This window comes from Myotis lucifugus, unplaced genomic scaffold (genome assembly GCF_000147115.1).
Source record: "Myotis lucifugus unplaced genomic scaffold, Myoluc2.0 scaffold_0, whole genome shotgun sequence".
NCBI lineage: Eukaryota > Metazoa > Chordata > Mammalia > Chiroptera > Vespertilionidae > Myotis > Myotis lucifugus.
Window position 1 is genome coordinate 1,248,360 of NW_005871048.1, and position 27,692 is coordinate 1,276,051.

At 43.5% G+C, this 27,692-nt stretch overlaps 3 protein-coding genes and 1 non-coding gene across 12 annotated transcripts in view; 3 read left to right on the forward strand and 1 right to left on the reverse strand.

The window, feature by feature from the left end:
- The window catches only part of ZNF394 (zinc finger protein 394), a 31,011-nt gene extending 13,375 nt beyond the window's left edge, over positions 1 to 17,636 (forward strand). The window contains exon 3 of the mRNA XM_023760694.1: positions 17,453 to 17,636. Within this exon, the coding sequence (XP_023616462.1) occupies positions 17,453 to 17,598 (146 nt within the window). The 3' untranslated portion in view covers positions 17,599 to 17,636. The remainder of the gene's footprint in view (positions 1 to 17,452) is intronic.
- ZNF789 (zinc finger protein 789) lies at positions 109 to 17,459 on the reverse strand. Of its 9 annotated transcripts, none has more exons than XM_023761319.1 (6): positions 14,675 to 14,940; positions 12,053 to 12,130; positions 8,009 to 8,135; positions 5,335 to 5,448; positions 2,065 to 3,065; positions 109 to 428 (listed from the first exon to the last, which is right to left on the reverse strand). In XM_023761319.1, exons 2-6 carry the CDS (start codon positions 12,083 to 12,085, stop codon positions 363 to 365), a joined length of 1,341 nt encoding a protein of 446 aa, XP_023617087.1. In that variant the 5' UTR covers positions 12,086 to 12,130; positions 14,675 to 14,940; the 3' UTR covers positions 109 to 362. The 9 variants fall into 9 exon arrangements, 8 of the variants coding, with proteins under 8 accessions (XP_023617087.1, XP_023617043.1, XP_023617379.1 ...); XM_023761275.1 differs by lacking the exon at positions 14,675 to 14,940 and adding an exon at positions 12,505 to 12,537; XM_023761423.1 differs by lacking the exon at positions 8,009 to 8,135 and adding an exon at positions 6,391 to 6,431 and having other exon boundaries at positions 111 to 428; positions 14,675 to 14,936.
- On the forward strand, positions 17,570 to 26,947 carry ATP5MF (ATP synthase membrane subunit f). The gene is made up of 4 exons (XM_006081060.3): positions 17,570 to 17,703; positions 24,636 to 24,743; positions 25,958 to 26,074; positions 26,817 to 26,947. Exons 1-4 carry the CDS (start codon positions 17,691 to 17,693, stop codon positions 26,843 to 26,845), a joined length of 267 nt encoding a protein of 88 aa, XP_006081122.2. The 5' UTR covers positions 17,570 to 17,690; the 3' UTR covers positions 26,846 to 26,947.
- LOC111825589 lies at positions 23,136 to 23,255 on the forward strand. Its single transcript, XR_002828781.1, has one exon. It is a non-coding gene; the product is annotated as a small nucleolar RNA SNORA43 (small nucleolar RNA).
- Positions 26,948 to 27,692: the final 745 nt, after the last annotated feature.

Consider the following 27,692-nt stretch of genomic DNA (forward strand, 5'->3'; position numbering starts at 1 on the left):
ATTTACTGTCACATATCTTCATATACTTTTGCATTATATTATTTATTGTGAAATAATTGTATCCAATAACTGGATACAATAGTTTATTATGAGATATTGCTAACATACAAATAGCCTGGTTTTAAAGAACATTCACATATGTACCACACAGATTTATCCATTCTTAACATGCCAGATTTGTTTCAGATCATTTGCTTTTTTCAAATACGTTTTTATTGATTTAAGAGAAAGGGAGAAAGAGAAACATCAGTGATGAAAATCATCAATCTGCTGCCTCCTGCACGCCGCCTACTGGGGGTTGAGCCACAACCCGAGCACGTGCCCTGACAGGGAATGGTTAAAACAACTCTCTAAGCAGTTTTCTACTGCCCCTTCTTTCCAGTTAGAAACTTGTGGATGTGAGGGATCCTCTTCCTCCCGTTATTGTACTGGGAAATGGGAAAGAAAAAATAATGGGGATATGTAGAGTTTTAAAAACACTTAAATGGAAAAGCATAGGTAATTACTATAGACATGATAAAAGGAACATTTGTACATTCTTAAACTTGAAGTTTGATACAAGTAACTTTCCATGTGGCAACAGTTGTGTTGATTGGCTAGGTTTCTCCCATGTGTTTTATACAATTTGGAATTGATAAACCATTTTTATTTTACAAAAAATATGCTTGGAATAACTGTGGGAATGAAAGGATATGGCTCCTCAAAGATTATATTTGACACTTTTTTAGTACAAGCCATTTACTTGTGGGAGAGGTGCTGAAACACTGGTAGGGGAGTGAAGGGACAGATAAGGGAAAAGACAGCTGCCATTGTAAGTGAATGTGTATAATACCATGGGAAAATCTGAAAACAGTGTACAACAGATGCTTCAGATAACCTATGTGCTCCTCCCAAGGGGAGGGAGATCTGGTTTATATCAAATTCCCATCAAGCACTGGGTAAAGCCTGCTCCCAGGATATACAGAGCAGTGGCCTTTCATGATTTTAGAAAAAGCCTGCAGACCAACAGATGAAGATAGTGCAAGGCAAATGAAACACAGAGAGGCTAAGGCCAAAGGGGCAGGGGCAGGGCACCAACAGCATCTGCTGTAAGCACTGACTTAGAACTCTTCATAGAATGTAGTACTTTCAACCAGCACACTGCTATGAGGGAAGAATTTTTAAAATATGCAATACCTGACCATTTAGTCAGGGGTGCTAACCTCTTTTCCCTTAGATTGTCAAATAAAAAAAATGACAACCGAAACCGGTTTGGCTCAGTGGATAGAGCGTCGGCCTGGGACTCAAGGGTCCCAGGTTCAATTCCGGGCAAGGGCATGTACCTGGGTTGCGGGCACATCCACAGTGGGGGGTGTGCAGGAGGCAGCTGATCGATGTTTCTCTCTCATCGATGTTTCTAGCTCTCTATCTCTCTCCCTTCCTCTCTGTAAAAAATCAATAAAATATATTTTAAAAAAAAAATGACAACAGAAACACAATAGTAGCTTTCCGGTGTGAATGAATCAAAATCTTACCTACTTTTTTGGGCAAATCGGCCAAAAAATATATTTTTTGATGTGCCGCAGAGTTTTAGTAAATAGTTTATGTGTGCCATGAGATGAAAAATGTTGAAAATCACTACAGTAGAACACTAAATTTTATTAAAAATTTTTATTCTTAATACCTCACTAGCTACAAGTGGCACTTACTTTTAAACAGCCTATCAATATCAAGTCATTATTCTGTGTAAAACCAAGAAAGGCCTTCTTAAATCATTCACAATATATTAAATGATCTCCAGCCTGGGGGACCACAGAGCAAAGCTACCAAGCCTCCCTTATGCCTTGACTTGGGGGGAACAAAGGTATAGGGACTCAAGGGAAACTGGATACAACAGCCTATCACTTTTTCTATTAAGTAATTCTGGACTACAGCAAGGTTACCTACAAAATGAGGGCCCCCACAGAAAGACGGACTTCGGCTCTTGTTTATTAATTTTTGTAAAACGATCTAATTACATATACTTGCAATAGTGACAAGTACTGGTCTTTAAATTATAGCTTTTCTCATTAGTCACATAGATACCTGCTCTCTGTGAGTACTCTGATGCTTAATAAAGCTTGTGCGCCAACTGAAAGATTTCCCGCATTTGTCGCATCTATAGGGTCTCTCTCCATTATGAATGACCTTGTGTCGACGAAGATTTGACTTAAAACTAAAAGTTTTTCCACATTCTCTACATTCAAATAATTTCCCCTTAGTATGGGTCCTTTGATGCTGAATGAGATCTATATTCCGACCAAAGGATTCTCCACATTCACTGCATTTGTGAGCGTTCTGTTTACTGTGAATTTGTTGATGGCTCTTAAGGGTTGAGTTCCGAACAAAGGCTTTTCCACATTCAAGGCATTTATGGGGTTTTTCTCCGCTGTGGATTACCTGATGTCGAATTAGAGTTGAATTCTGACTAAATGTTCTTTCACATTCACTACATTTATAGGGTTTTTCTTTGGTATGGATCCTTTTATGTTCAACAAGATACGCCATCTGACGGAAACATTTTCCACATTCATGACATTTATATGGCTTTTCTTGAGGGTGACACTGTTTATGGGCAGTAAGAGCAGACTTCTGTTTGAAGGCTTGCCCACATATGTCACACTCAAAGGGATCCTCTGAAGTGTGAAATCTCTGATGTCGAACAAAATTTGCCTGCCGTTTGAAGGCTCTTCCACATTCACTGCATTCATAAGATTTTGCATTTGTCAGAATTTGCTTATGCCTCAAAAACAATGATCTCTGACTGAAGGGTTTTCCATACTCATTATATTTGCTCTGCTTCTTACTTGTTTGACCATTCTGATCTTGAAAAAGGTTAAGGTTTTGAAGGAAGTACTTGTTGTATTCATTATCAACAGTAGGAAGTACAACTCTGTAAATGTCCACAAATTTGTTAAATTTAAGTAACTTTTCTGAAGGCGTCATGGCTATCTTCTGCTTTACCATTGATATCTTACATGACTCTGTATTTTCAGAAATTTTCTGCTTTGGAGTTAGCTTTATCATCTGGTATCTGGCTTCAGAACCTAGCAAAAATAAAATAAAATAAAATTAAAAAATATATATATAGCTGGTTTGGTTCAGTAGATAGAGCGTCGGACTGCAGACTGAAAGGTTCCAGGTTGGATTCCAGTCAAGGGCACATGCCTGGGTTTCAGGCTCGATCCCCCGGTGGGGAATGTGCAGGAGGCAGCCAATCAATGATTCTCTCTCATCATTGATGTTTCTATCTCTCTCTCCCTCTCCCTTCCTCTCTGAATTCAATAAAAATATATTAAAAAAAAGAAAATATATAAATCACCTGTCCACACAGAAGGAAAAAAGGGAAAAGAAGCCAACTGTTTGTAATATAAGACACTGAAATGAAGCTAAGAAATGTTTGCTTAGTTACATCATCATAATAGAGAGGCCAAAATTCTGATTTTAATAGGACTCTCAGCTTTTATAACTGAAAGAGCTCTTGATATCAACCAACCAACTAAAAAATGTACAAGAAGCTATTATCCCAGCCAGTGTGGCTCAGTGGTTGAATGTCGACCTCTGAACCAGGAGATCACGGTTTGCTTCCGAGTCAGCACGTGCCAGGGTTGTGGGGTTTGATCCCCAGTGGGGGGCATGCAGAAGGCAGCCAATCAATGATTCTCTCTCATTGATGTTTTTATCCATCTCTCTTCCTCTCCCTTCCTGTCTGATTTTCCACAGAGAGGAAGGGAGAGAGATAGAGAGAGCTAGAAACATCGATGACATCGATCAGCTGCCTCCTGCGGTTGAATGTCGACCTCTGAACCAGGAGATCACGGTTTGCTTCCGAGTCAGCACGTGCCAGGGTTGTGGGGAGTCCGCAGGACGACGCTCCATCCACTGAGCCAAACCGGTTTCGGCTCTCATTGATGTTTTTATCCATCTCTCTTCCTCTCCCTTCCTGTCTGAAATCAATAAGAATATATTTTTTTAAAAAGTGTGTTAGTGCCTTGACCAGTTTGGCTCAGTGGATAGAGCGTCTGCCTGCAGACTGAAGGGTCCCAGGTTCGATTCCGGTCAAGGGCATGTACCTTGGTTGCGGGCACATCCCCAGTGGGGGGTGTGCAGGAGGCAGCTGATCGATGTTTCTCTCTCATTGATGTTTCTAACTCTCTATCCCTCTCCCTTCCACTCTGTAAAAAAATCAATAAAATATATTTTTTTAAAAAGTGTGTTAGAGAATGTGAGAACAAAGTGAACCCCTCATCATTACTGAAAAGCAACTTACTAAAGGTACTCAGTAGTATCACATAAATGTGGGGGGGAGAGTATCTTATACGATAAACATGTTTTTAATATATCTGGGAGGAAGAACTCCTTAAAAATGAAAAAAAGTGTAAGATAGAAAGAAAAGGAACCAGAGAGAAGAAGGTACAAAAGTCAACAAAATAGAGCAGAGGTAATCAACCAGGGTGGTTTTACATCCTAGGAGACATTTGACAATGTCTGGAGATAATTTTGGTTGTCACAACTGGGGTGGTGCTACTGGCATCTAGTGGGTGGAGGCCAAGAATGCTGCTGAATATCCTACAATGCACAGGACAGCTCCCCTCAACAAAGAACTATCAAGCTCAAATGTCGAAGTGCTTCAACTGAGAAACCTTGGAGTAGAGGGACATGGAAAAGGGTAGAAGCAGCAACAGGAGATAGTAAGTAGGAAAAAGTAGGTACATCAAGAAATACCAAGTAACACCAAAAGCAAAATGAAAGCAAGGGAACAAGAGAAAGGATAAGTAATGAGAGTAGAAGAAAGCAATAGCTAATATGGCATAAGAGCTGTCAGAAAACACCAGACCAGCTGCTTCAGTGAAGTACTTTAATGCAAAAGAGAATGCGCTTTGCAAACTTGAAATCAAATCCCAATTAGCAATCTTCTGTGTGATAGATTATCTTTTTAAAATACATATATATTTTTTATTGAATTCAGAGAGGAAGGGAGAGGGAGATAGAAACATCAATATTGAGAATCACTGATTGGCTGCCTCCTGCACGCCCCCTACTGGGGATCAGGCCTGTGCCCTTGATGGGAATCAAACCCAGGACCCTTCAGTCCACAGGCTGATGGTCTGTGTGAGAGATATCTTAATCTATTAGTTTCTTCCTCTGGAAAATGGAGCTTATGGTATTACTACTACCTTCAGAGGGCAGTAGGGATGAAGAAGTGAGAGAAGGTATGCTAAACACCTGGCTCAGTATTAAGGACACAGAAGGAGCTTCATTAATGTGATTCCCTTCCTCTTTATGGTTTCTGCTTGTCTGGGACTTCTCACCCACCTGGGCAAGCACTACTGGAAGCCCTTCTAGTCCCAGCTCTTGGTAGATCCAGGATCCATGGGTCTTCCCACTGTTCCAGCTGACAGATCACCTCAGGTTTCGGAATCTGAAATCCTATTCATGGGAAGGAAATGGATGTGATGGTTAGTGAGTTACAGAGATGCCCTAGAGCTCAGATTAACCACTTTGGGTCTACAGTGGCAAGGAGATAAGGACAATAATCAAAAGGGCTCCTGAGAATAGAAATCCGCACAATCTTTGTGAAAATCTGACAATCTTTATTGACAGCCTGAATGATATTCACCCCTTGGATGTGGTAAACTCACTCTTAGAAATGGCTCAGTGGTTGAGCATTGACCTATGAACCAGGAGATCATGGGTCCGATTCCTGGTCAGGGCGCACGCCTGGGTTGCAGGCTCAGTCCCCAGTTGGAGGCATGCAGGAGGCAGCCTATCAATGATTCTCTCTCATCATTGATGTTTCTATCTCTCTCTTTCCCTTTCCCTTCCTCTCTGAAATCAATAAAAAATATTAAAAAGAAAAGAAATACAGCCAAAGGAAAAATTAAGGTTCCAGAGATTTTCAGCAGAGTTGCAACAATGTAGAACTGGAAATAAATGTTAATAGAGGAATAATTAAAGTATAGCAATTAATATAATCAAGGGAAAAGTATTAGGCACATATTAAAAATCCATGTTTAAAAAATATTTATTGAGGGTCAATGGGGGGAAAAAGGGATCTATGTAATACTTTCAATAATAATAATTTTTTAAAACATATTAAAACAGGGAAGTGCTCCCTGTACATTTTTAAAGCAGAATACAAAACTCATGTAGAGTATAATTCAAAACTCATGTAAAGTATGATCCAAATTTAATGTTTTAAAACTATACGTGGATATGTACATAAGTATACATATATATGAAAAGAGTAGGAAAAAGTAAAACAAAATGTTGACAAGTTATTTCTGAGCACTGGGACTTTTTATTTTCTACTCTATTACTGAAATATCATTCAATAATACATATATATTAAGAAACTTAAAAGTACCATACCTGCTAACTTCAACATCCAGTCTTAGGAATACCAGTATTATCTTGGGAATAATCAGAAATTCATATAAAGATTTATAGTCAGAATATCCATTGGCACTTTATCATATAGAAAATGATAAACACACAAGCGAATCAACAACTAAAACAAAGCCAAGCTTAATATTCCTGAATGGGAAAATAATTAAATATTAAGGATCATACAATAGATTTACATTAAGATTATTTACTATATTATGGGGGTTTTTAATAGCAGAGGGAAAATTCTGATGCTATAATGTTAAGTTTTAAAGGGATTACAGAATTATACAAAGAATATGCTCAGCTACATTTTAAAAAAATGTTTTTACTGATTTTAGAGAGAGAGAGAAACATTAATCAGTCACCTCCCACATGTACTCTGACCAGGGCAAACCAACTGAGCCACACTGGCCAAGGCACTCAGCTACATTTTTTTAAAGCATGGGGGAAAAAATACTGGAAGTAAATACTCCAAAATATTAACAGTATTACCCCTGAATGTTTTTTCCTTCCCTTCATGCTTTTCTATACCTTCCATGTATTCAAATATGCTCTTGTATTTTTTTTTAAAGAAAAAGAATCATAAAAAAACCCCAGAGGTGGGTAGATAATCCTATGACAGAAACTGTGTCAAGAGTGTCAGTGTGAGGGTCAAGCATATATCCCCAGAAAGAAAACTATTTATCCAGGTAACTTCCACAGCAGGACATTCTGCATTGGCTTAAGAGAAAGGCTGGCTCCTGGGAAGAAAGAAGCAGTGAAGGTTCAGAAATAAAGTCAAGTCAGTTAAGAATCATTTCCTGGGCAACGAGTGATGTTGCAAACAAGGAAGGAATCATTTCCAGAGAAAAGAAATAAGACATTTCAAGAGAGTAAGAAGCTAACCTTTGGGAATCCAATCAGCCACAATCTTTTCAACTCCAAGAAGTCTTATAGATATAGAGGTCAATGGTGGTGGGAAATGAACTCTAAAACAAAAGGAAACTTCCTCATCCCCAATCCCTTATCTGAAGCCAGATGAGTTTCAAGATTCAGAATTTTTCCAGATTTAGAAAGGGTGACTTTCTATTATATACTACCCCAAAACCTAACAGGGTTTGGAACTGTACCTTTAATCAAGCACATTAATATTCCTGATGCTAAACATATAGATACAAAAGTCAAATGGGAAAAATCCTATATAATAAAAGCCTAATATGCAAATCGACCGAACGGCAGAACAACCAGTTGCTATTACACACACTGACCACCAGGGGGCAGGCACTCAACGCAGGAGCTGCCCCCAGCCCACAGACCCTAGCCCAGCCAAGGCAGGTGCCAGCAGGGGCCCCCCTGATCGCCCCGCCAGTCACCCCACAGATTGGCCCTGATCGCTGGCCATGCCTAGAAACCCTACCTGTGCACAAATTTCGTGTACCAGGCCTCTAGTAAGGATGATAAATAGCTTGACTTGTAGGGTGAAGTCAAGTTCGGCCATTGGATGACCAGGTTGAATCTTGTAGCCAAATGAGTTATGAAAACATTTCTGGTTTTCAGTGCTTTTTCTGATTTTAGAATTTGTGTAGACAATCAAAGGCAAATCTGTAAGCCAAGTCATTACCCAACAAAATCATGTTTCTGTAATTCTCCAGCATCACATCTCTGTAGAGGTCCTTTTGAGCCCAATCAAGTTTGTTCCACTCTTCTCTGGTGAAGTACATAGCCACATCCTCAAAGGACAGCAACTCCTAAAAACACAGTGACTAATTATAGCTTCAATTCTGACAATAACTTTGTGAGCTGCTATTATTCTATGAGTCAAATTTGATTAGATAAAGTGATTTGGCCAAGTTCATTCAATTAGTAAGTAGATTCAGGGATCACTTCAGTCTTCCCAGACATGTCTTTTTTCTTTAGAGGGCCAGATAAATATTTTAGGCTTCTCAGGCCCTTTGGTCTTTGCTGCAATTATTCAGCTCTGCTACTGTAGCAAAAAAGAAAGCCATGGAAAGCAAATGGGCATCACTATGTTCCAATAAAACTTTACTATCAGGTCCAGGTCAACTTGCCCAAATCCTGCTCTATACACACAACCCTTTGCAAATGATTTTTCTGCCAGGGCTCGCACAGGGAAGAGATAGCACACTCAAATGAGGTCAGTGAGGATAGCTTAGTGTGCAGACTAGTCACAAAAGAATGGACAGGCTTCCAACAGGGCCTGTGAAGCATGCAGGGGCTGGCTCTCCTAGGGAACCATTACCGACTAAGTCTGATGGAGAAAGCAGGGAAGGGGTTATTAGAATATAGAAAGTTGTTGAGAGGAAACAAGGCTGAAACCAGGGTCTTAGAGAAATGCAGCCCAACAAGGAGGAAGCTGTAGGAATAAGCATCTGACATTAATTTCCTCCAAGCCTCTGGTCCCCTGACTCCCACCATTCCATTGCCAAAAACCAACCAGAAGCCAGAGGGCAAGGGAGCCCACTGATGATAAATATAAAGGTCAGCCTCCCAGGGCACAGACCAAAGTCAGGAAAAGTACAGAGTATACCCAGGGGGATCAGGTGTTCAGCACAATGTACGCAGTCGAAGTTTCCATTTGCAAATGTGTGTTCACCTCAGATGGGCCAAGAACAGAAGGCATCTCATTCATATGCTATTGGAGCTCTTGGAGCAGAGGCCTGGTTACTCCTTTCTCTTATAAGACATTGATGGTGTGGGTTCAGGGGGTATTTGTGCAGAACAAAGGTGCTCAGTAACAGAGAATACCCACCCCATCCTGAGAAGCTTCTCACACCTCTCCTCTGGATTCAGACACCACAATCTCCCAAATTCCATGGTCTTTCTTTCCTCCCCACTGACCCTGACTTCCTCAGGCTCTCTCTCACCACCATCCTAAATGTCTCTCCTTTTATTGCCTCCTAAACCTGACTAACTCAGCTATCTGCATTCTCTATATCTACATGAAGGTTATTAGGTGCCAGGGGATGAGATGGTTTAATCTCCCATGAGTTATCTCCGTACATTTGGTGTTACAGTTGAGCCCTTAAAGATTCTCAAAAACTCTTGCTCTTATATTCCCCACAGTGGTACTCTACAATTTATCACTCCTGTTCCTTTAAGAAACGTTTACTGAGCACCAATAAGTTGTTAACCTTCATGCTATCGGTCAGTAATAAATATAAGGTTACAACTCAGGCTGTGAACTGCTCAACTCTATTATAATAAAAGTGGTGTGATGGGGCCCCCTCGAGTGCTAAGTGCACAACTGTACAACCCTATAGCAGCCCTGGTCCCTGCTTCAGGAAGTGAACGATCCAGTGGAGGAAGATGGAGAAACCAACATGGGAATGATCCAGTGGTCAACACCCCTGGGAGGTAATTAGAGGGGGCTGTGAGGAGAGGGAGGTCCCCTTCCCTTTCAGAATGCACTGCCAGTTATGTCCCAGAAAACAGCCCTTGGGGCACATGCTCTTTAACGCCTCTCGTATTCCCCACCGCCTCCCCTAGACATTACCTATGTTTTTACTCATTCCTCTTCTTCCTCAGAGGAAGAGGTTGTCCTTCTAGTAATCTCTCCTCCTCTGCATTGATTCCATTCTCTCCTGTCTCTGCCAGGGTCTGAATCCAATGATGAGTCTTCCTTTTCTTTCTCTTTCCTCTCTTTCCCCTTGTGATATTGTGATTTACAGTAAAATATATATATATATATATATTTATTTATTTCTTCTTCCCTGTTTCTCACACAGAGTTCCTAAAACCCCTGGAATTTCCTAAAGGAATAACACCAAATGAGCATCTTTTAATATTTGGCCTTTTGTCCTCGGTTTCTCAGATAGGTCCAGAGCCATAAAGGTAAAAGGCATGTCTTGTTACTCATAATAACTTTCTTCCACCACACCTGAGTTTATGTTAATGAGATGAACTTTAGAAAGTCCCTAAAAATGGCAGCACAACCACAGGATTAGAGGGTTAGAACTTTCAGACCCCTTCCGCCCCCCCAACTAAGAGAAGGGGAGAGGAGCTGAAGGTTAACCTATGATCAAAGGCCAATTAATTAATCAATCAAACCTATGTAATGAGCCTCCATTGAAAACCCAATATGGGTTAGTGAAGTCCCGGAGATGCTGGGAGTGTGGTATGCCTGGACACAGTATGGAAGCTCTTCACCTCTTCCCACATACCTTGCCCTATACTCTCTTCCATCTGACTGTTCCTGAGTTATATCCTTTTATAATAGACCAGGAATCTAGGTAAACTGTTTTCCTGAGTCTTTGAGCCACTGCAGCATATTAATGGCATCTGAGGAAGGGGTCATGGGAACCTCCAATTTATAGCTAGTCATTCAGAAGCATAGGTGACAAACTGGACTGTGATTGGTGTCTGAACTAAGGGGCAGTCTTGCTGGACTGAGGCCTTAACCTGTAGGGCCCTATGCTAAGTCCAAATAGGCTGTCAGAATTGAGTTACATTGCAGGGCACTTAGCTGGTGTCGTAACTGCTTGATGAGTAGAATAACCCCACATCTGGTGTCAGAAGTGAAAAGCATGAAAGTAGAGAAACACAGGCGTGTTCTTTCCTAAACACTCACTTCTCTCTTAACTCCTTTCCCTTAGCCAGCAAAAATGCTAAACTATCTCCTATTCTTAAAAAGATCTGCCTTGTGCCTTGCTTCCCCTCTGGTTTCCACTCTCATTCCCTCATTGGACCAACTTCTGTAAAGAAAACTCTACACACTCACCTGCAATCTCTCCACAACCCTCCCCTGCACCCTGCCCACGAGTGCCCTACTTGAGAACACAGGCAAAAGTTATGTAGTTAATGTAGGAAGTCAGAGAGGTTTTCACAGAGAAGATGATTTTTGAGTTGAGTCTTAAAATATGAATAAGTGAGTTTGCCTGTGGACAGCAAGAACAGGAAATACAAAAGAATGGAGGAATGGAAGAGCACTGTGCATTCCAGTGTGCAGATCCTCTGGCTGTGGGGGAAGGCTGGAGATAAAGCTGAGAAGGCAGGCGGAGTTTCAAGATCCCTCAGGAGATGCAGAGATGCTGGAGCAATATGGACCATCTGCTACCACCTGAATTCCCTCCCTCCTGTTCAAGACTGCACTTTAAAATTATTACAATCGCTTTCCAACTTGTCCCTTACTTTTAAACTCAATTTCTTATCATCACCAGCCATAATGTTACAAATTCAATAATCAAGCTTCCATTATATCCGTTAGACGAGAACTTACCCCTGTATTATAAGAATTTACCTATCTACCTTTCCAAACATCTTATAAACTCTGAAGTAAGAATTTATCTCCCAGCATAAAGTAGACAATAGGTACACAATAATGCTCACTAACAAAAACAATAAACAACTGTGGTTACAATAGCTAAAACTTACAGAGTGCTTAAAAGGTAATTAGATACTATGAAAAGTACTCCACATACCTTACTTCATTTAATCCTCACAACTCTTTGCTGTAGGTACTACCATTATCCCATTTTACACATAAAGAACTCAAGTTTAAGGTCTTTACATTACCTTCCAAGAAGGAAAAATCCCCAAATTGATAAAGATGGCTCAACCTGAACAAAAGAGTTAAAGCCACATTAAAGCCATCGCCCACTATAGTCACAGGGACTATACTGAGGAAGTGGAGGAGAACCCAGCTCACCTGCCATAGGGCTGTCAGGAACACAGCTGCCATGGCCTGGTTTCTAAGATGGGGCAGGATCCTGGCCACCAGGCTAAGCTGAAAGAGAAAAAATAAAAAATAAAGGTAAGGAGTGAGGCCAGTACACATTTGAACCTCTTTCACTAGGCAACTCTGGGAATTCCAACAGGGCCAATAAACCTCAGCTAACACAAAGCCACTATTTAATGTTGGAATATGTGATAAAATGAAAGAAGCCACTAGAATAGTTTTTTTTTTAAATTTCTGAAGCTAGATCCATTTTCAAAACTACAGTCAAAAGAACCTGTGGCCCAGCCCTCCCCTTTTCCCTAGAATATGTTCTGCAGTACCTCATTATAAAAATAGCACTCTGTCAGCAGATGAGTGGATTAAAAACCTGTGGTACATCTACACAATGGAATACTATGCTGCTGTAAAAAAGAAACGCTTACCATCTGCAAAGCATGGATGGACCTGGAGAGCATTATGCTAAGAGAAATAAGCCGGAGAAAGATAAATATCACATGATCTCACTCATTTGTGGAATATAATGAACAACATAAACTGATGAACAAAAATAGATCCAGAGACACAGAAGTATCAAACAGACCATCAAACCTCAGAGGGAAGGCAGGGGAGGGTGGGGTGGTGGGGTAAGAGATCAGCCAAAGGACTTGTATCCATGCATATGAGCATGACCAATGGACACAGACCAATGGGAGTGGGCAGTTATCAGATTTCAGGCTACCTGTTATACACAAAGAAGTAATCATTGTCAAAAAGAAATTCAGCTTTACTTCATATGGATATTTTATCCAGCAAGAAACAAACCACAAACGCGGAGATTTCAAAATTCAAGGTGTTGAGAAGCTGGGCTCTCAGCAGTTGCTGCTCAGCTTATAAAGCATGTGAGGGGTAGCAGAATACACCACCCCAAAGTATGCTCCTTTGGAATGTTGATTATTTTGAGCTGCAGGCACTTAAAAAACAGCAAATGGAAAGACAGGCTTTCTATGAACTCCCTTTATCTTCCTAAAGACAGATCCTCCAAAAGGAACTCAACTGTCATAAATCCCTCCCAGGGAGTTTCATCAACCAGGGAAGACTGGCTCTTATCACAGAGAGGAGACTAGAAAACTTTGACACAAACTATCAGACCTCCCATATATTCTTCTAAGAGCCCATTCACCTTTCTAAAAAACCTCTAAAAGGTACATTCTCCATCCCCTTCCCCTATTAAGATGGGAAAAGCCTGAATTCAGGCAATCCAGGAGTTACTCATTTTCCCCTGGGCATATCTCCATATATTCATGAGGTTCACATGTTCATAAACTTGTGTTTCTCTTAATCTTTTATTGCAAGGATTTCAGCTAACTCAGAAGGGTAGAGAGAAAATTATTTTTCTCCCCCCCTAGACATGAATGAAGAAGTACCTTGTTTTCCATTGATTTTAAAAAAATATATATTTCTTTATTGATTTTAGAGAGGAAGGGAGAGGGAGAGATAGAAACATTAATGATGAGAGAGAATCATTGATGGGCTGCCTCCTGCACGCCCCCTACTGGAGATCGAGCCGCAACCCAGGTATGTGCCCTTGGCCGGAATTGAACCTGACACCCTTCAGTCCATAGGCCGACGTCCTATCCACTGAGCCAAACTGGCCAGGGCTCCATTGATTTTTTTTAAGAGAGTTGAAGGTACGGGGGAGGAGTCAGGGAAAGAGGGGAGACACATCTATGTCTCTCAGAGATTGGCTGCCTCTCACGTACCACCCCGACCATCCCTGGGGATTGAATCTGCATGGCCTGACGCTCTAACCATTGAGCCACTCCGGCCAGGGCCAAGTTTACTTCTTTGTAGCTGATTGGCTAAGAAGATGCAAAGTCACCCAACATAAGAAAGTTTACCTTTCATTTAAGGACAGAGTGAGCATTTTGGGGGCAATTAGGACAGTTTAAGTTTGGGTTCCCTAGCTATGGGTGAGTGGGCTCGGGCTATACCCAAACTGTGGCCTTCACTTTAGCTTTTTTTTTTTCAACACAAATTCAATATTGTTACCCAGGGAGTACACACGTGATGCGATACAGGTGATTTCTCTTTCTTGTGCTTTCCTGGCTACCGGTAAACCTTGCTCTTAGCGTAAGTGCATTTTAAGGAGAGCCCCTCACACACCGTTCCCGTCGCTAAAAACGCGGCGCCTCTTCCGTGGGAAGGCGCTCCAACCACGTCTCGAGAACGGCTCAGCGCTGGAGAAGGGACCGCACTCTTTTCCTGATCTACTGCGGACACTGGACATCTGGAACTCGAAATCTAAAATGCCACTTCACAATGTGAACCCTTAAACTCTCAATCACATCTCGTTTTCCCTATAACAAAACCAAACCAAACCATAGTATCAACCAGGCAATCCATCACCAGACTCAGTTCTCCCTGAACGCTACAGAAGTGCCTGCGCAGAACATACTCAAAGGTTGGCGTCTGCAGGAAGACGCTGGGTCAATGCCCCGTGACTTCCCCATAAAGGGGCGGGGGGGCGAGCCCTGGCACCTTCCGTGGCGGAGCTGCCGTGACTTCCCCGCGGCACCCACTCCTCCCATCACTGTCGCTTCTTTCTCCCCAAACCTGCTTGGCGCCTGCTCCACGAAGTCCTAGGTGTCCACTGGCAGCGACCACGTGGGCTGGGCTCCCCTCGCGAGGTTCCGGCCCCGCCCCGGGATCTGGTCGGCGACCCCATTAATCCCCAACTGAGGGCGCTAACCCGAAATTCCCGTGTCTCTCCCTCGCCCACTCGCCCGCCGCGAGTAGAGCAACGGCGCCTGCGGACCTTCTAGGAAACGCGGAAGCTTCGCAACTCTATGGTTGGGCTAATTGTGCCGCGGCCTCAAGTCACAGGCACCCAGCGCCTCTGATCCGGCCAATGTAAATGTTACTCAAAGTATTTAGGGTTTCATTTGGGCTAAGAGGGCTGCTGATTGCAGATAGAAAACCCCCCAGTATTTGATAATCATATTGTGCAAAAGTGACCATATTGGAGACTCGGGGGGCCTTAAACTCAGGAACAGTTTCCCTATCAAGCTTTATACTGCTATCTGAAGTTACATGGAGCAGGGGCTGAAGAGCTATAGTAAGACATTATAATGGAAAGAGAGGAATTTTTCAGTCTCCCATTACATGTAAGATAAAGACCACGATGGGGAGGAGATCAATAATTGTAAGTATAAGTTATAGTTTCTATTGCTACTGTTTAAGCTTACTGATCTTTTGTGTGTGTGTGTGTTTAATTTTTTATTTATTTCAGAGAGGAAGGGAGAGGTGGAGAGAAACATCAGTGATGAGACAGAATCATTGATTGGCTGCCTCCTGCATGCCCCACACGGGATGGAGCCAGCAACCCGGGCATGTGCTCTGATTGGGAATCAAATCATGATCTCCTGGTTCATAGGTCGACCATGCTGGTCGGGCTGTTGCGGTTTTTTAATCTCCAGAAGCTCCATTAATTTTTTTTATTACCTTGTATTTTTCTGTTCATGCTTGTTTTAAATCCTTGAACATATTCAATTAATTGTTTTAAAGTCCTTGTCTCCTAATTGCATAACTTGGGTCATTTCTGGATCTGTTCCTAATGACTGATTATTTTCCTGGTTTAGGATTACACTTTCCTGCTTCTTTACATAGCTATTCATTTTTTATTGGCTAGGAAAGTGATAGATCCTCCCTTCCCCCAACTGGTGGGCGGAGTAACAGCAAACATAATCTGCAGCCCAGAAATACCTGAGTGCCTAACCATGTACCTTATATGGACTATACATTAAGCCACCAATCAGCACCTGCCAAATACCCTAAGCCAGCAGTTCTCAACCTGTGGGTCGCGACCATCGGAAAACACTTATAGCATATCAGATATTTACATTACGATTCATAACAGTAGCAAAATTACAGTTATGAAGTAGCAACGAAAATAATTTTATGGTTGGGAGTCACCACAACATGAGGAACTGTATTAAAGGGTCACGGCATTAGGAAGGTTGAGAACCACAAAGCCCTTGTTCCTAAGTACCTGAGTGCCTAACTATGTACCTTATATGGACCATACATTAAGCCACCAATCAGCGTGCACCGAGTACCCTAAGCCCCCATTCCTTCTTATTCCTCCCCTCAAAAGGAGTGCTCACCTCTGCACGGGTTGCTGCTCTCCCCTTGCGAGACAGCCCCGAAGGTCTTTCTCCTAATAAAGCCTGTAATACCTAGTTTTCGGCTCCTGACTGATCTTTCAGAAAGAATTCAGAGACAAGACCCAAACTGTAAGAGGATATTTATTTGGTAAATCAAGAGGTAGAAAAAGTAATTCCTAGAAGAAATGGACTTAGGAAGATAAGTTATGGAGGCAAAAGAAGGGTCCTTGGAGCCTAGGAGTGAGTAAGGTAATGGTAATGTGCCCGGGGCAGGGAGGGGGTGGGGAAAAGGAAAGGGAAAGGCAACTGGTGTGCTCTGGGAGGAAGAGAGCACTGGGTCCTCCCTAAGAAATTTAAGGTAAATATTTTAGGGGAGGTCCCAGGGGGAAGATCTCAATAGAATATTCAGCAGTTTTCCAGGTGTGTCTTTTCAGGGTTGTGGTCGCTACTGATTGATTGGCTGGCACCAGGGAGTCATTCTTCAAAGCAGCTAGTCCTGACGTCAGCCATGGCTGGTTTTGCTGCTTATCTGGGCCTGGAGCTAAAATACACTGAGGCACAGATGTTATCTCTAGGGAGGAAAGGTCAGGAAGTGCAAACTGAATATCCAGCCATATGCTAGCAGCTAGGGGAAGGAAAAGTCACCCTGGGGGCAAGGTCCCACCCTGCAATAGATTGTCACCTGGGGCTTTCTACCCTGGTGACCGTCTGTCCCTGGCCCATGCTCCTTTCTCTACTCATGGCTAACTGCCTACCACATTTTCACACACATTGTGTTTCATTTAATTCCTAGCACAAGGATGCCAAGCAAGCAAGCATTACATCCCTATTTTACAGCGAAGGAAACTGAGATTCAGAGCATCGAATCACACCCAAGTCAGAATTGCTTAACCAGCAATGGTGAACGTAGCCTTTACACACACACACACACACACACACACACACACACACACAAGCACGCACGCACACACGCACACAGGGTCATGTGGACCCTAGGGTCTTGCATACCCAGCCCAGAGCCGGAACCCATAGGGGTACTCTTGGATCAAACCTACTTGTAATTTAAACCTGGGTGATCACTTTTCCTGGTGACTGGGAATTCCTTTAAGAACCGGAGCTCATCTCCCATCCAGTCCAGTTGGGAGGAAGGATCTCGATAGGCTCAAGGTGACAGAGAAAGCCAGGATACTCTTTTCCTTCCGCTTCCCGTTTTCCGATTCCCTCCCAGGATGGAGAGCTGGGCTGGGCCCTTCTCTCCCTACTCCGCCCCCAACGGAGGGGACCTGGGCGCTCTGCTCTCCAGAGACTTTGCCCTTCATTCCGCGGAGCGCGGGCAGCCCCAGCGAAGCCTCAGTCCCGACCTGCTTCCCGTGAGCCTCTGTGCTCCACGACCCCACGCCGGGGCGCGTGCGCCTTACCCAGCAGTCCTTGCGCGGCCCCGCAGAGCGGACACCCCGGACTCCAAGATGGCGTCAGTCGGTAAGCACGGAGAGTCGGTGAGGGCCTGTCAGGTTGGGAGCTGGCGCCGGTCCGGGGCTTACAGACGCCCTGGGCGGGGAGGGAGCTGCGGAGCGCCTGCCTTTGCTGCGGGCCTTCGCCGCGACTCACCCGGCGCGCACCGGACCCTTTGCAAGGGTCCTGCGCTGCCCGACCTTTCTCTGCTCTCCGGCCGCACCTCCGGGCTGTGGCAGGGAGGGCGAGGGCAGCCGGGCAACGCGCCTCTGGGCTTGGGAACGCGCCGCCTCGGGACTCCTAACCTCTCCTCTCCTCTCCTCGCTAAGGAATAGCTGCTCTCGTCCCCGCCGCGACCCAGGCGCTTTGCACTGGAACCCTGTGTGCAGATACTTGTTTCCAAAGGTGAAACTCAAATGAAGCTCCAGAAGTTTAATGCCTAGGACAGTACCTAACACAATGGAAGGTTAGACGCATAGATGTTGACTATGCACTGAATAGGCTCGCGAAGGTGAAGTGGCTACTCAAGGTCACAGCCAGTGAGAGGACTGAGCTGGGATTGACACCTAGGAGTTGGGGGCCTCGTGGTAAACTGAGCTTGAACCACAAGGATGATCTGAGGACTGGCAGGCTTTTCGGTGGCATATATGAATGAATCTCTACACTCATGGGACTGTGCACACTTTTTTTTTTAAATAGTAGGGTAACCATGTATAAGCATAAGCCTGATCCTCACATTAGCCTTTTCAAGAAGTCACTGCCAGGAATGTTGATCCCATGTGGTGTGGCCTGCCCGAGATCACAGCATGACATAGGCAGAGTTTTGATTACCTATGTGTGTCTTACCCCAGTTTCTGTATTCTTTTTAAAAAATATATATTTTTGTTGATGTCAGGAAGGGAGAGTGAGAGAGAGAGAAACATCAATGATGAGAGAGAATCATTGATCGGCTGCCTCCTGCATGCACCCTACTGGGGGGTCAAGCCCACAACCCCAGCATATGCCCTTGACTGGAATCGAACCCGGGACTCTTCAGTCCCCAGGCTGATGCTCTATCCACTGAGCCAAACCAGCTAGGGCCAGTTTCTGTATTCTTAATCTCAGCCTGGAGAAATGAAGAGGGGATCAGAAAAGATGAATGATGCTGTTTTTGCCATCTGTGAAAACGGGCACGAGACTATTTATCCATAGGTGGTTTTGTTGTGGTTTTGATTTAAATAAGACAACATGTGAAAAGGAAGCATTGAGACTTGGCATCTTATTTAAGCGGAGGGTTGACCTGAATAGCACTGTGGACTAAGGATTTAACAACTTAGTACATGTAAGGTACTTGGAATACTGCCTGGTGCACAGGTGGGTGATGCTCACCCCAGCTTAAACTCTGACTTTTGGGCTTGGTCCTGTCACATCTGGCCCATTCAGCATCACCCTAGGGAAAAGAATTGGAGTCCAAAGCCTCTTAAATAATGATGATCTTGTAGATGATATCTGTTGCCAGAGCATAAAGCCATTAGCAAATAAAGTGATAAAAATATGAATGAATAACAATAGATGAGAACAGGGCTTGGCAAACTATGGCCAATAGGCTGGATTTCCTGAGGTCTGTTTTTGTCTGTGAGCTAAAAATGGTTTTTATGTTTAGAAGAAAAGTGTGTTACAGAGTCCTTGTGTGGCCTGCAAAGCCTAAACTCTTTACTCTCTGGCAAACCTCTGGTTTGGATTTAGTACCTAGAGGACACTTGGCATTTCCATGCCTCTTCATATAAATGAACAATATGCTTGATGAAGTCATAAAAGCAGGCCATACTTGTGGTCCTTACACAGTCTTCACTGAAAGTCTGTCATGACCAGGAACTGTGTGTGGATGCTCCCACCTTCAGATAGCTCATAGACAGAAAGACAAATAATAATAATTCCCATTTACACAGTATCTAGGCCAAGCACCAAGGTGGGCACTATTCTTATCCTTTATTTTACAAAGGAGGAAACAGGCACAGAGAGGGCAGTAACTTGCTCAAGCTACAAAGTGGCACAAAACTCAGAATACTGAATTCTAGAGCCTGCTCTGTAATCACCACACTCTACTGGTGTGAACCAGCGGCTGCAGAGGGATGTATAGCACTGCACAGCAGTGTTGAGGGAGAGTTCCAATATGGCTGCCAAGGACTGAGGCCTTTGTCTTCTGCTAAAAGAGAAATTCTGCCCTGGCCGGTTTTGCTCAGTGGATAGAGTGTCGACCTACGGACTGAAGGGTCCCAGGTTCAATTCCAGTCAAGGGCACATGCCCAGGTTGTGGGCTTGATCCCCAGATGATTCTCATCATTGATGTTTCTGTCTCTCTCTCCCTCTCCCTTCCTCTTTGAAATCAATAAAAAAATTTTTCAGGGATTAAGAAAAAAATAATAAAAATAAAAGAAATTCTTTTTCCTTCACCTGAGGATATTTTTCCATTGATTTTTTAGAGAGAGTGGAAGGAAGAGGGAGAGACAGAAAGAAACATCCATGTACCTGCAACCAAGGTACATACCCTTGACTGGAATCGAACCCGGGACTCTTCAGTCTGGTGGCTGATGCTCTATCCACTGAGCCAAACGAGCTAGGGCTAAAAAAGAAATTCTTGGAATAAGTGTATACTTATCTCTAATGAATCTGATTGCCTCTTGGAGTTTTGTGATGGTGTTGTACTTGTTCTTAAAATTAATGTAATTTTGCCCTACCTGGTTTGGCTCAGTGGATGGAGTGACAGCCAGCGGATTGAAGGGTCCCAGGTTCGATTCCAGGTTGTAGGCTTGATCTCCAGTAGGGGGCGTGCAGGAGGCAGCTGATCAATAATTCTCATCATTGATATTTCTATTTCTCCTCCCTTCCTCTCTGAAATCAATAAAAATATATTAAAAAAATGAATGTATTTTTTTTCCCTGTGCTTCTACATTTCTTAATTTTGGTTAAGGAAATGCTCTTGTCTTCATATTACAGATATAAATATGTAGAAAGTAAGTTGAAATTGTTGGATTTTCTAATGTGCCAAGGCACCATGCCAATTTCTGAATATGGTCCTGAGAATGCAGAATGTGTTTTCATAGTTTGTGTGAATATGAAAAAGATAGCTGCAGTGGGCCCAAAAGTGGCCTTTTTTTTTTTTTTTTTTTTGAGCCATCCGCCTTATACTTGTCAAAAACATTTTGATTTAAAATAGTTATTCTTTTGCATATTTCCCCAACATAGTTCTATTTTTGAAAGCACTTTTTAACTTTTATTATGGAAGATTTAAAATAAAAAGGGAACAGAATAATGTAAGGAGCACTTTGTATTCATATCCTGTGTCAGCTATTAGCAACATTGTGCTATTCTAGTTCCATCTGTACCTTCATCACCACTCCCCACCACAACGCCGTATTTAAAGCCCGAGTTAGTTTTAGAATGATGTTTGTACTCCTTGCTGCATGCATGAAGGCTTTGAGAGTGTAGTAAAGGTATTACTGTGTTCTTATTCAAGAAGAAATGTGATATAGTATTCCTTGGACTAAAAGCCTACCTATTCAAGTAAAGATAAACCTGGAATATAAGATGTGTACTTATTAAACTTTCCTAAAAATAGCACAATCAGGGTGACAGGGAAAGGTATAGGTCATTTTTTAAAATTTTATTTTATTGATTTTTCACAGAGAGGAAGGGAGAGGGACAGAGAGAGAGAAACATCGACCAACTGCCTCCTGCACACTCCCCATTGAGGATGTGCCCGCAACCAAGGTACATGCCCTTGCCCGGAATCGAACCTGGGACCCTTCAGTCCGCAGGCCGACGCTCTACCCACTGAGCCAAACCGGTTAGGGTGGTATAGGTCATTTTTGGAGAACATTGTTTGGTGTTGAGTTTAATATCTGTGACACTGAACTCTCCAACAGAGATTTGGAACATATCTTAACATTCATTTGAGACCATCTGACATTACAAAAATTAAACTAATCACAGCTTTCTGTTTGTAAAAAAAAAACTAAACAGTGAGATTAATCTCTGAAACCCTGTGTCATTAAAATATCCTAAAGTTTGGTTTACTGTATGTGCATTTCCCTCTACCCTTATTCTTTTTTTAAAAAAATATATTTTATTGATTTTTTATAGAAAGGAAGGGAGAGGGATAGAGAGTTAGAAACATCGATGAGAGAGAAACATCAATCAGCTGCCTCCTGCACACCCCCTACTGGGGATGTGCCCGCAACCAAGGTACATGCCCTTGACCGGAATCGAACCTGGGACCCTTCAGTCTGCAGGCTGACGCTCCATCCACTGAGCCAAACCGGTTATGGCTGAATTTCTTCTTATATATTGTTTCTAAAACATATGTATTTGATTCTTTTAAAAAATATATATATTTTTATTGATTTCAGAGAGGAAGGGAGAGGGAGAGATAGAAACATCGATGAGAGAGAAATATCAATCAGCTGCCTCCTGCACACCCGCTACTGGGGATGTGCCCCAAGGTACATGCCCTTGACCGGAATCGAACCTGGGACCCTTCAGTCCGCAGGTTGACGCTCCATCCACTGAGCCAAACCAGTTAGGGCAACCCTTATTCTTTTAAAAAAATGTTTCATGTAAACCTTAATGAGATTTTAATAGTAATAATAACAGTTTACAATTCTGAGCACTGTTCCAAATGCTTTTATACAGATTTTCATTTAATCCTTGTAATAAACCATTACAGATGAGGAAATTAGCTCACTGATTATATAGAAAGAAAGTGCTGGCATTTGAGATAAAGAGGGCAGGGAAGAGGCCTTTTAGGAGATGATTTTAAGTTGAGATAGCTGTATAATGAACCAGGGGCACTGCAAGTGCAAAGGCATCAGTGAAAATAATTGTTGCATATGAGAAACAGAAACGGTTTTGTATGGTGAGCCCAGGAAGATGGGTGTATATGAGATGGTTGTCTTACTCCATAGAGTGTTGGCTCCTGAGAGCAAGTCTCTCGTCTGCAGTCAGTACTGTATTTACTGTATTCACAGTGCTTGGTGTGCTACCTGGCATATGGTAGGTGTTCCATATTTGTTGGATGAATCTAGGTGGAAGGTTGGGGCAGTTTGTTTGGGACAGGTAGCCTAAACCGCAACCCTTAAACCATGTATGCAAGTCACAGGCTTATGCCTCCATCTATCACTGGTCTATTGTGACAAGCCTCAGTCTGATCCATCAATGCCAGGGTCCAGTTCTCCAGACGACCTGTAGAAGATCTGAAGCTGCCGCTAAGCCTTGTATTTCTCTTTATGGCCTGACAGCCCTTGCCCTTGTTAAGGGTTGGGAGGTGTTAGGAAGCCTGTGGGATTCCCTCAGTGGACTCTTGAGGCTGGTCTTCAGGGAGCATTCGTCTTTCCTTGGATCCCCAAAATGGAAAAGAAACTTTGGAATGATTTAGTCCTTGACTCCTTGCTCTGAAGGCAGCTTTTTAGAGTTGATCTCTGGCTGCCCTGCAGGTGCTGGATCTGCTGGCACCACAGACATCGGGGCACAGAGGAAGTGGCTATTTCTACACTCAGTGCTCAGAACAGTGGGCACTAAGAATAGTTTATAGCCCGACAGTCCTAGCGCGCCCGGCCGGCATGCATTTGTTCCGTGTGTGCAGCAGTCTGACCTGTGTCCCGGCTTACAGTTGGGGACCTCGGGTGAGATCCTAAGCACTTTGCTTTTCCTTTTCCTCTGGATGATGAGGCTGTTCTGGGGGCTGAGTGAGGTGGGTGGGACTGACCGGCACAGGGTATCCTGCCTGGAAATTTGTTCACAGGGCTGGGCTGGGAGCTTCTTAGCAACAGTCCTTGGGCAGGTGTGCAAATCCTCAGCTAAGAACCATATGCTGGTGTGAGCTCCCTGTGGCCCTGGGTGGGCAGTCGGAGCCACCTCGCACATGAGCGCCCACACTCCAAGGACCCTGAGACAAGCAGAGCACTTTCAGGAGCAGGAGGGGCTTGGTCAGTTTGGGCCGGGTGGGCTGCTAGAGGTTCGCTCCCTGCATTTCCCTGTCCAAGAGTTGGGAGTCGGGGCCCAATGTGGATCCCCTCAGTGGGCTGATAACTCTGCAAATGATCGTCCCAGCCAGGGCACTGGGTAGAGAAGGGGCTGTAGGTAACCCCACTGGGATGACAGGTGTAACCCACTGTCCTTGTCCCCTTGCAGAAAAAAATAAAAAAAATAATAAAGTTGACCTCTGGAGGAGCATGGGGAAGGGAAATCTGCATCTGAACACTTGCAGCTCCACCCCCCCCCAAGTCCCCTTTCTATTTTACTCTTAAGCCCAGAGATGAGTATAGTACAGCCTCAACTAGAAACCCTTTCTGTCCCGTCTTCAGACTCATTGAAATATAATCTGGGGCCTGTTGTATCATTTGGAGTGGTTTTTACTATCATTTGACATCTGTGGTCCCAGGTAGGATACTTATAGTAGAAATCAAACTCGCTTCAGGAGTAGGGGGACCAGACCTGAGGTTGAATCCTGCCTCCACTGCCTGCATGCTGTGTGACTTTGGCCAACTTCTCAGAGTTACCCCCCCACCCCACCCCCACACACACAACCTTATAAATTAAGGCATCAACTACTTGTTTCAAAGATTAAATGAGCTAAAATATGTAAAGTAAATATTAATTTTGCAGTAATCTTTCTATTCTGTCCTCTACTTTCTTCCTCGTGGTCCTTAGTTCTCTTTTTACATAGTTATTCCCAGCAAGCTGTTATTCAAAATCCTGTTTATTAATAAATCTGTCACTACAGCAGTTCTACCATTATATGGACTCTGGCTTAAAATAGTGAATTTGGTGTGACATATTTATTCCTATTATTTATGTCCAGCCTCTATGTAGTAATGTTATCAAATATCCCTTTATTGAATGGTTGAAATGAGTGACATAAAAGGATGCTATTTGTATTATTTGGAGATTTTTCAGTATGTATTTTTGCTTTTCCTAATCAGTGCCACTGAAGGAGAAGAGACTGATGGAAGTCAAATTAGGGGAGCTGCCAAGCTGGATAATGATGCGGGATTTCACCCCTAAAGGCATTGCTGGAGCATTTCAAAGAGGTCAGAGCCTTTTGGATATGTGTAAACAGAAGCAAATCTCTGGTTCTTCAGATTTCTTTTTCCTGAATTAATTTGGGTGGTAAAGGCCTTGTCTCAGACCAGTAAGTTATGTGGATGATAGGGAGAGGTCGTTAGCTTTTGAATTTCATGTTTGGTCCTGTCAAAGACAGGCTCTGAGATATTTCAGCCAAGAAAACATTTTCTATTGCTTTATATCAGTACCATTGCCTTCATCTTAGAGAAATGTCTATGAGCATTTTCACATTATTAGACTTAAGAAAAAAATGAGTGAAGCATAGTGGACATCTGTCTAAAGTATAATGCTCATCTTCCTGCCAAGCAAAACTTCCATGATGAATATTTGAAATGGTCTATCCTTCATGTCTGTGCATTTTAAAGTGCACAGCTCAGATCAGTCTGGCTCACAGTCAGATCAGTCCTGTGGAACCCATGTCATGTTCCAAGACTAAAGACCCACATTATGAAAGGTCTCCAGCTTCTCAGGGGCTTCGCTCTGTATTTTTCTTTCTAATACTGACTTCCCTGTGGCTTTCTTTTATGTGCCATCTTTCCTCCTGCCCTGAGGCCTTTCCTCAATTTTGCCCTCAGATTAGAACTCTACCTTTTCCCTATAGTTACAGTAGTCCCCGACTCCATGGAGGTGACTGTGTCCTGTTCATGCCCACAGCTCTCTGCAGTGCTTCTTCACAGCGTCCCTCACTGTTATAAACCGTGGCCTTCTATAATCATTTCAGTCTTTTTCTATCTACTAGGCCATGAGCCCCAACAAGGCAGATATGGTTTGTCCCCTCATTGATGGGAGCACCTAATAAAGAGAAACGCACAAAGCCTTCTTCCCTGAGTGGCCCTTACTGGGGATTGGATTCTCAGTCAGAATTAGGGTAAGGGTTTCCCAAGGCTGGAGGTGAGGGTGAGGTAGGAGCAAAGGCTGACAGGCTAAACCAAATCTACAAGATGAGGGCCAAAGGGTAGGGGCAGAATTAAGGTGGGCCTAGCTGGAGCTTCTCATGGGCTTGTGGGGACCCAAGACTCGTGGGGGCATTTATGTTTTTCCCTTTATGAACCCGAGAATCTACATAGGGTCAGTGGCTTAAAGAGCTAGAGCAGGACTGGGTCCCTGAATTAAGCCAGATTCGATTTTGCACTGCATGAAGCAGTCATAGCAAAGCAATGATCTTCTCTTCTGTTTGCAGGTTACCACAGGTATTACAACAAGTACATCAATGTGAAGAAAGGGGGCATTGCTGGGGTTTCTATGGTGCTGGCAGCTTATGTGTTTTTCAACTACTGCCGTTCTTATAAGGAACTAAGTAAGTGTCTTTCTTTGGTTACCTTGCCTTCAGTGGGGTTTCCCATGAGAGGGTAGCATTGGCTCACTGTCAGATTTAGTCCATTATTCTACTGACAGCTGAAGAATTGGAGGGACTTGTCAGAATATAGTTTTTAGGATTTTAAGTGAGAAAATTGTGGCAAAGAGAAAATACACAGAAGAATAAGATGAAGCTGGGGTTAAGGTAATACTTGGGAAGCATTCTATAAGATACTGCAGGCTCTGCCAAAGGTTGATGGAAAATTTGGCTTCATTTTCCTAGCAGCCCAAGCAGAGGGAAGTTGAGTGGTACAATCTGTTTGGGCAGTGCTCTGGAGAAGTGTAGCTGTTCCTGGTTCTGAGATCCAAGAGGAGCTTGTCCAGTGGGAGATGCCAGAAAGTGTCATTGGTGACTGGGTTTCATGGCTGTTTCTGATAGTGTCCAGCCCCGTCTGTGGCATCTGGGGTGATGCTGGCTCCAAAGGACTGGACAGGTTCTTGGGGGCCATTATCTGAGTGGGTGTTCTTCTGGGAAGGAAGAGGCTGGCCAGGGAGCAGATGAGCACCTGAGATGCCTTCATGTCCTCAGGTCAGCAGTTCCGAGACCCTGACAGGCAGGTTCTAGGTTATTTTCTGAAAGGAATTCTCAGGATGGCTTTATGATTTTAGCTCGATGCTTCCCCTCTCGTTTTGTGCTTTCCCTGTACCTTTGAAGAAATTTACTTTTGACTTTCTAACTTCAGAGCATGAGCGACGACGCAAGTACCACTGAAGAGGGCCCAGTGTGGACTCCACATTCCTGACCATGACCTTTGCCCAGCACCTCTGAATCCTTTCATATTGTAATGTAACACCTAATAAAAGGTGGCTGGTACTGGGCTGCTTCACTGGTTTGGCCATTTCCCCTCACTTCAGGTCCCTTGCACAAGGTGGGACAAGACTGCCTTACCACTCCCGAAGGGGGACTGTCAGCGCAGGGCATCGAATCATGAAGCCTTGGTGGACACCCACATCACTGGGATTTTGCCCCAGCTCACTAGGGGGTCATTTAGCAGTACTCTTTCAAGTGTTTCCCTGTTCTTTGTCTTGTGTGTCCTGAGCACTTTTGGCCTTTTGTCACCTAACTGCTATAGTATAAAGCAGAAGTCCTGTATTCCTAAGAATGCCTTCCCCACCATTGTTCTTCATTACTCCTGGGTATGTGCCTGATGGAAGCTTAGTGGGATGATCTAAGGGAGGGAAAACACAGGCCCTGAGAGCCCATATACAGCACTTTTCCTTACCTTTATCAAAGGCCTCAGTAAAATGTGAAGGCCAGATTCATTTCTTGTTAAGGGGCCTATGGTGAGCCTATATACTCCATGGAGTATAAGGGAGTGAGATGCTGTGGCTCATTTTCTCCTAGACCTGAATTTGAATAAATACCATCCAACATTTGAGATGAAGTAAGGAGACCTACCAGCAAAAAGACCTTTCACCGGCAGCATCACTTCACTTCTGAAGTCATTCGTTGAAAGGGGATAAGCAGGCACCAATGTCAAAGCTTTGAGCCAGGCAGCTAGTGGATCAGCCAATAGCAAGATCCTCTCCTTGGCATGGAGTCTGAAGCAATGAGACAC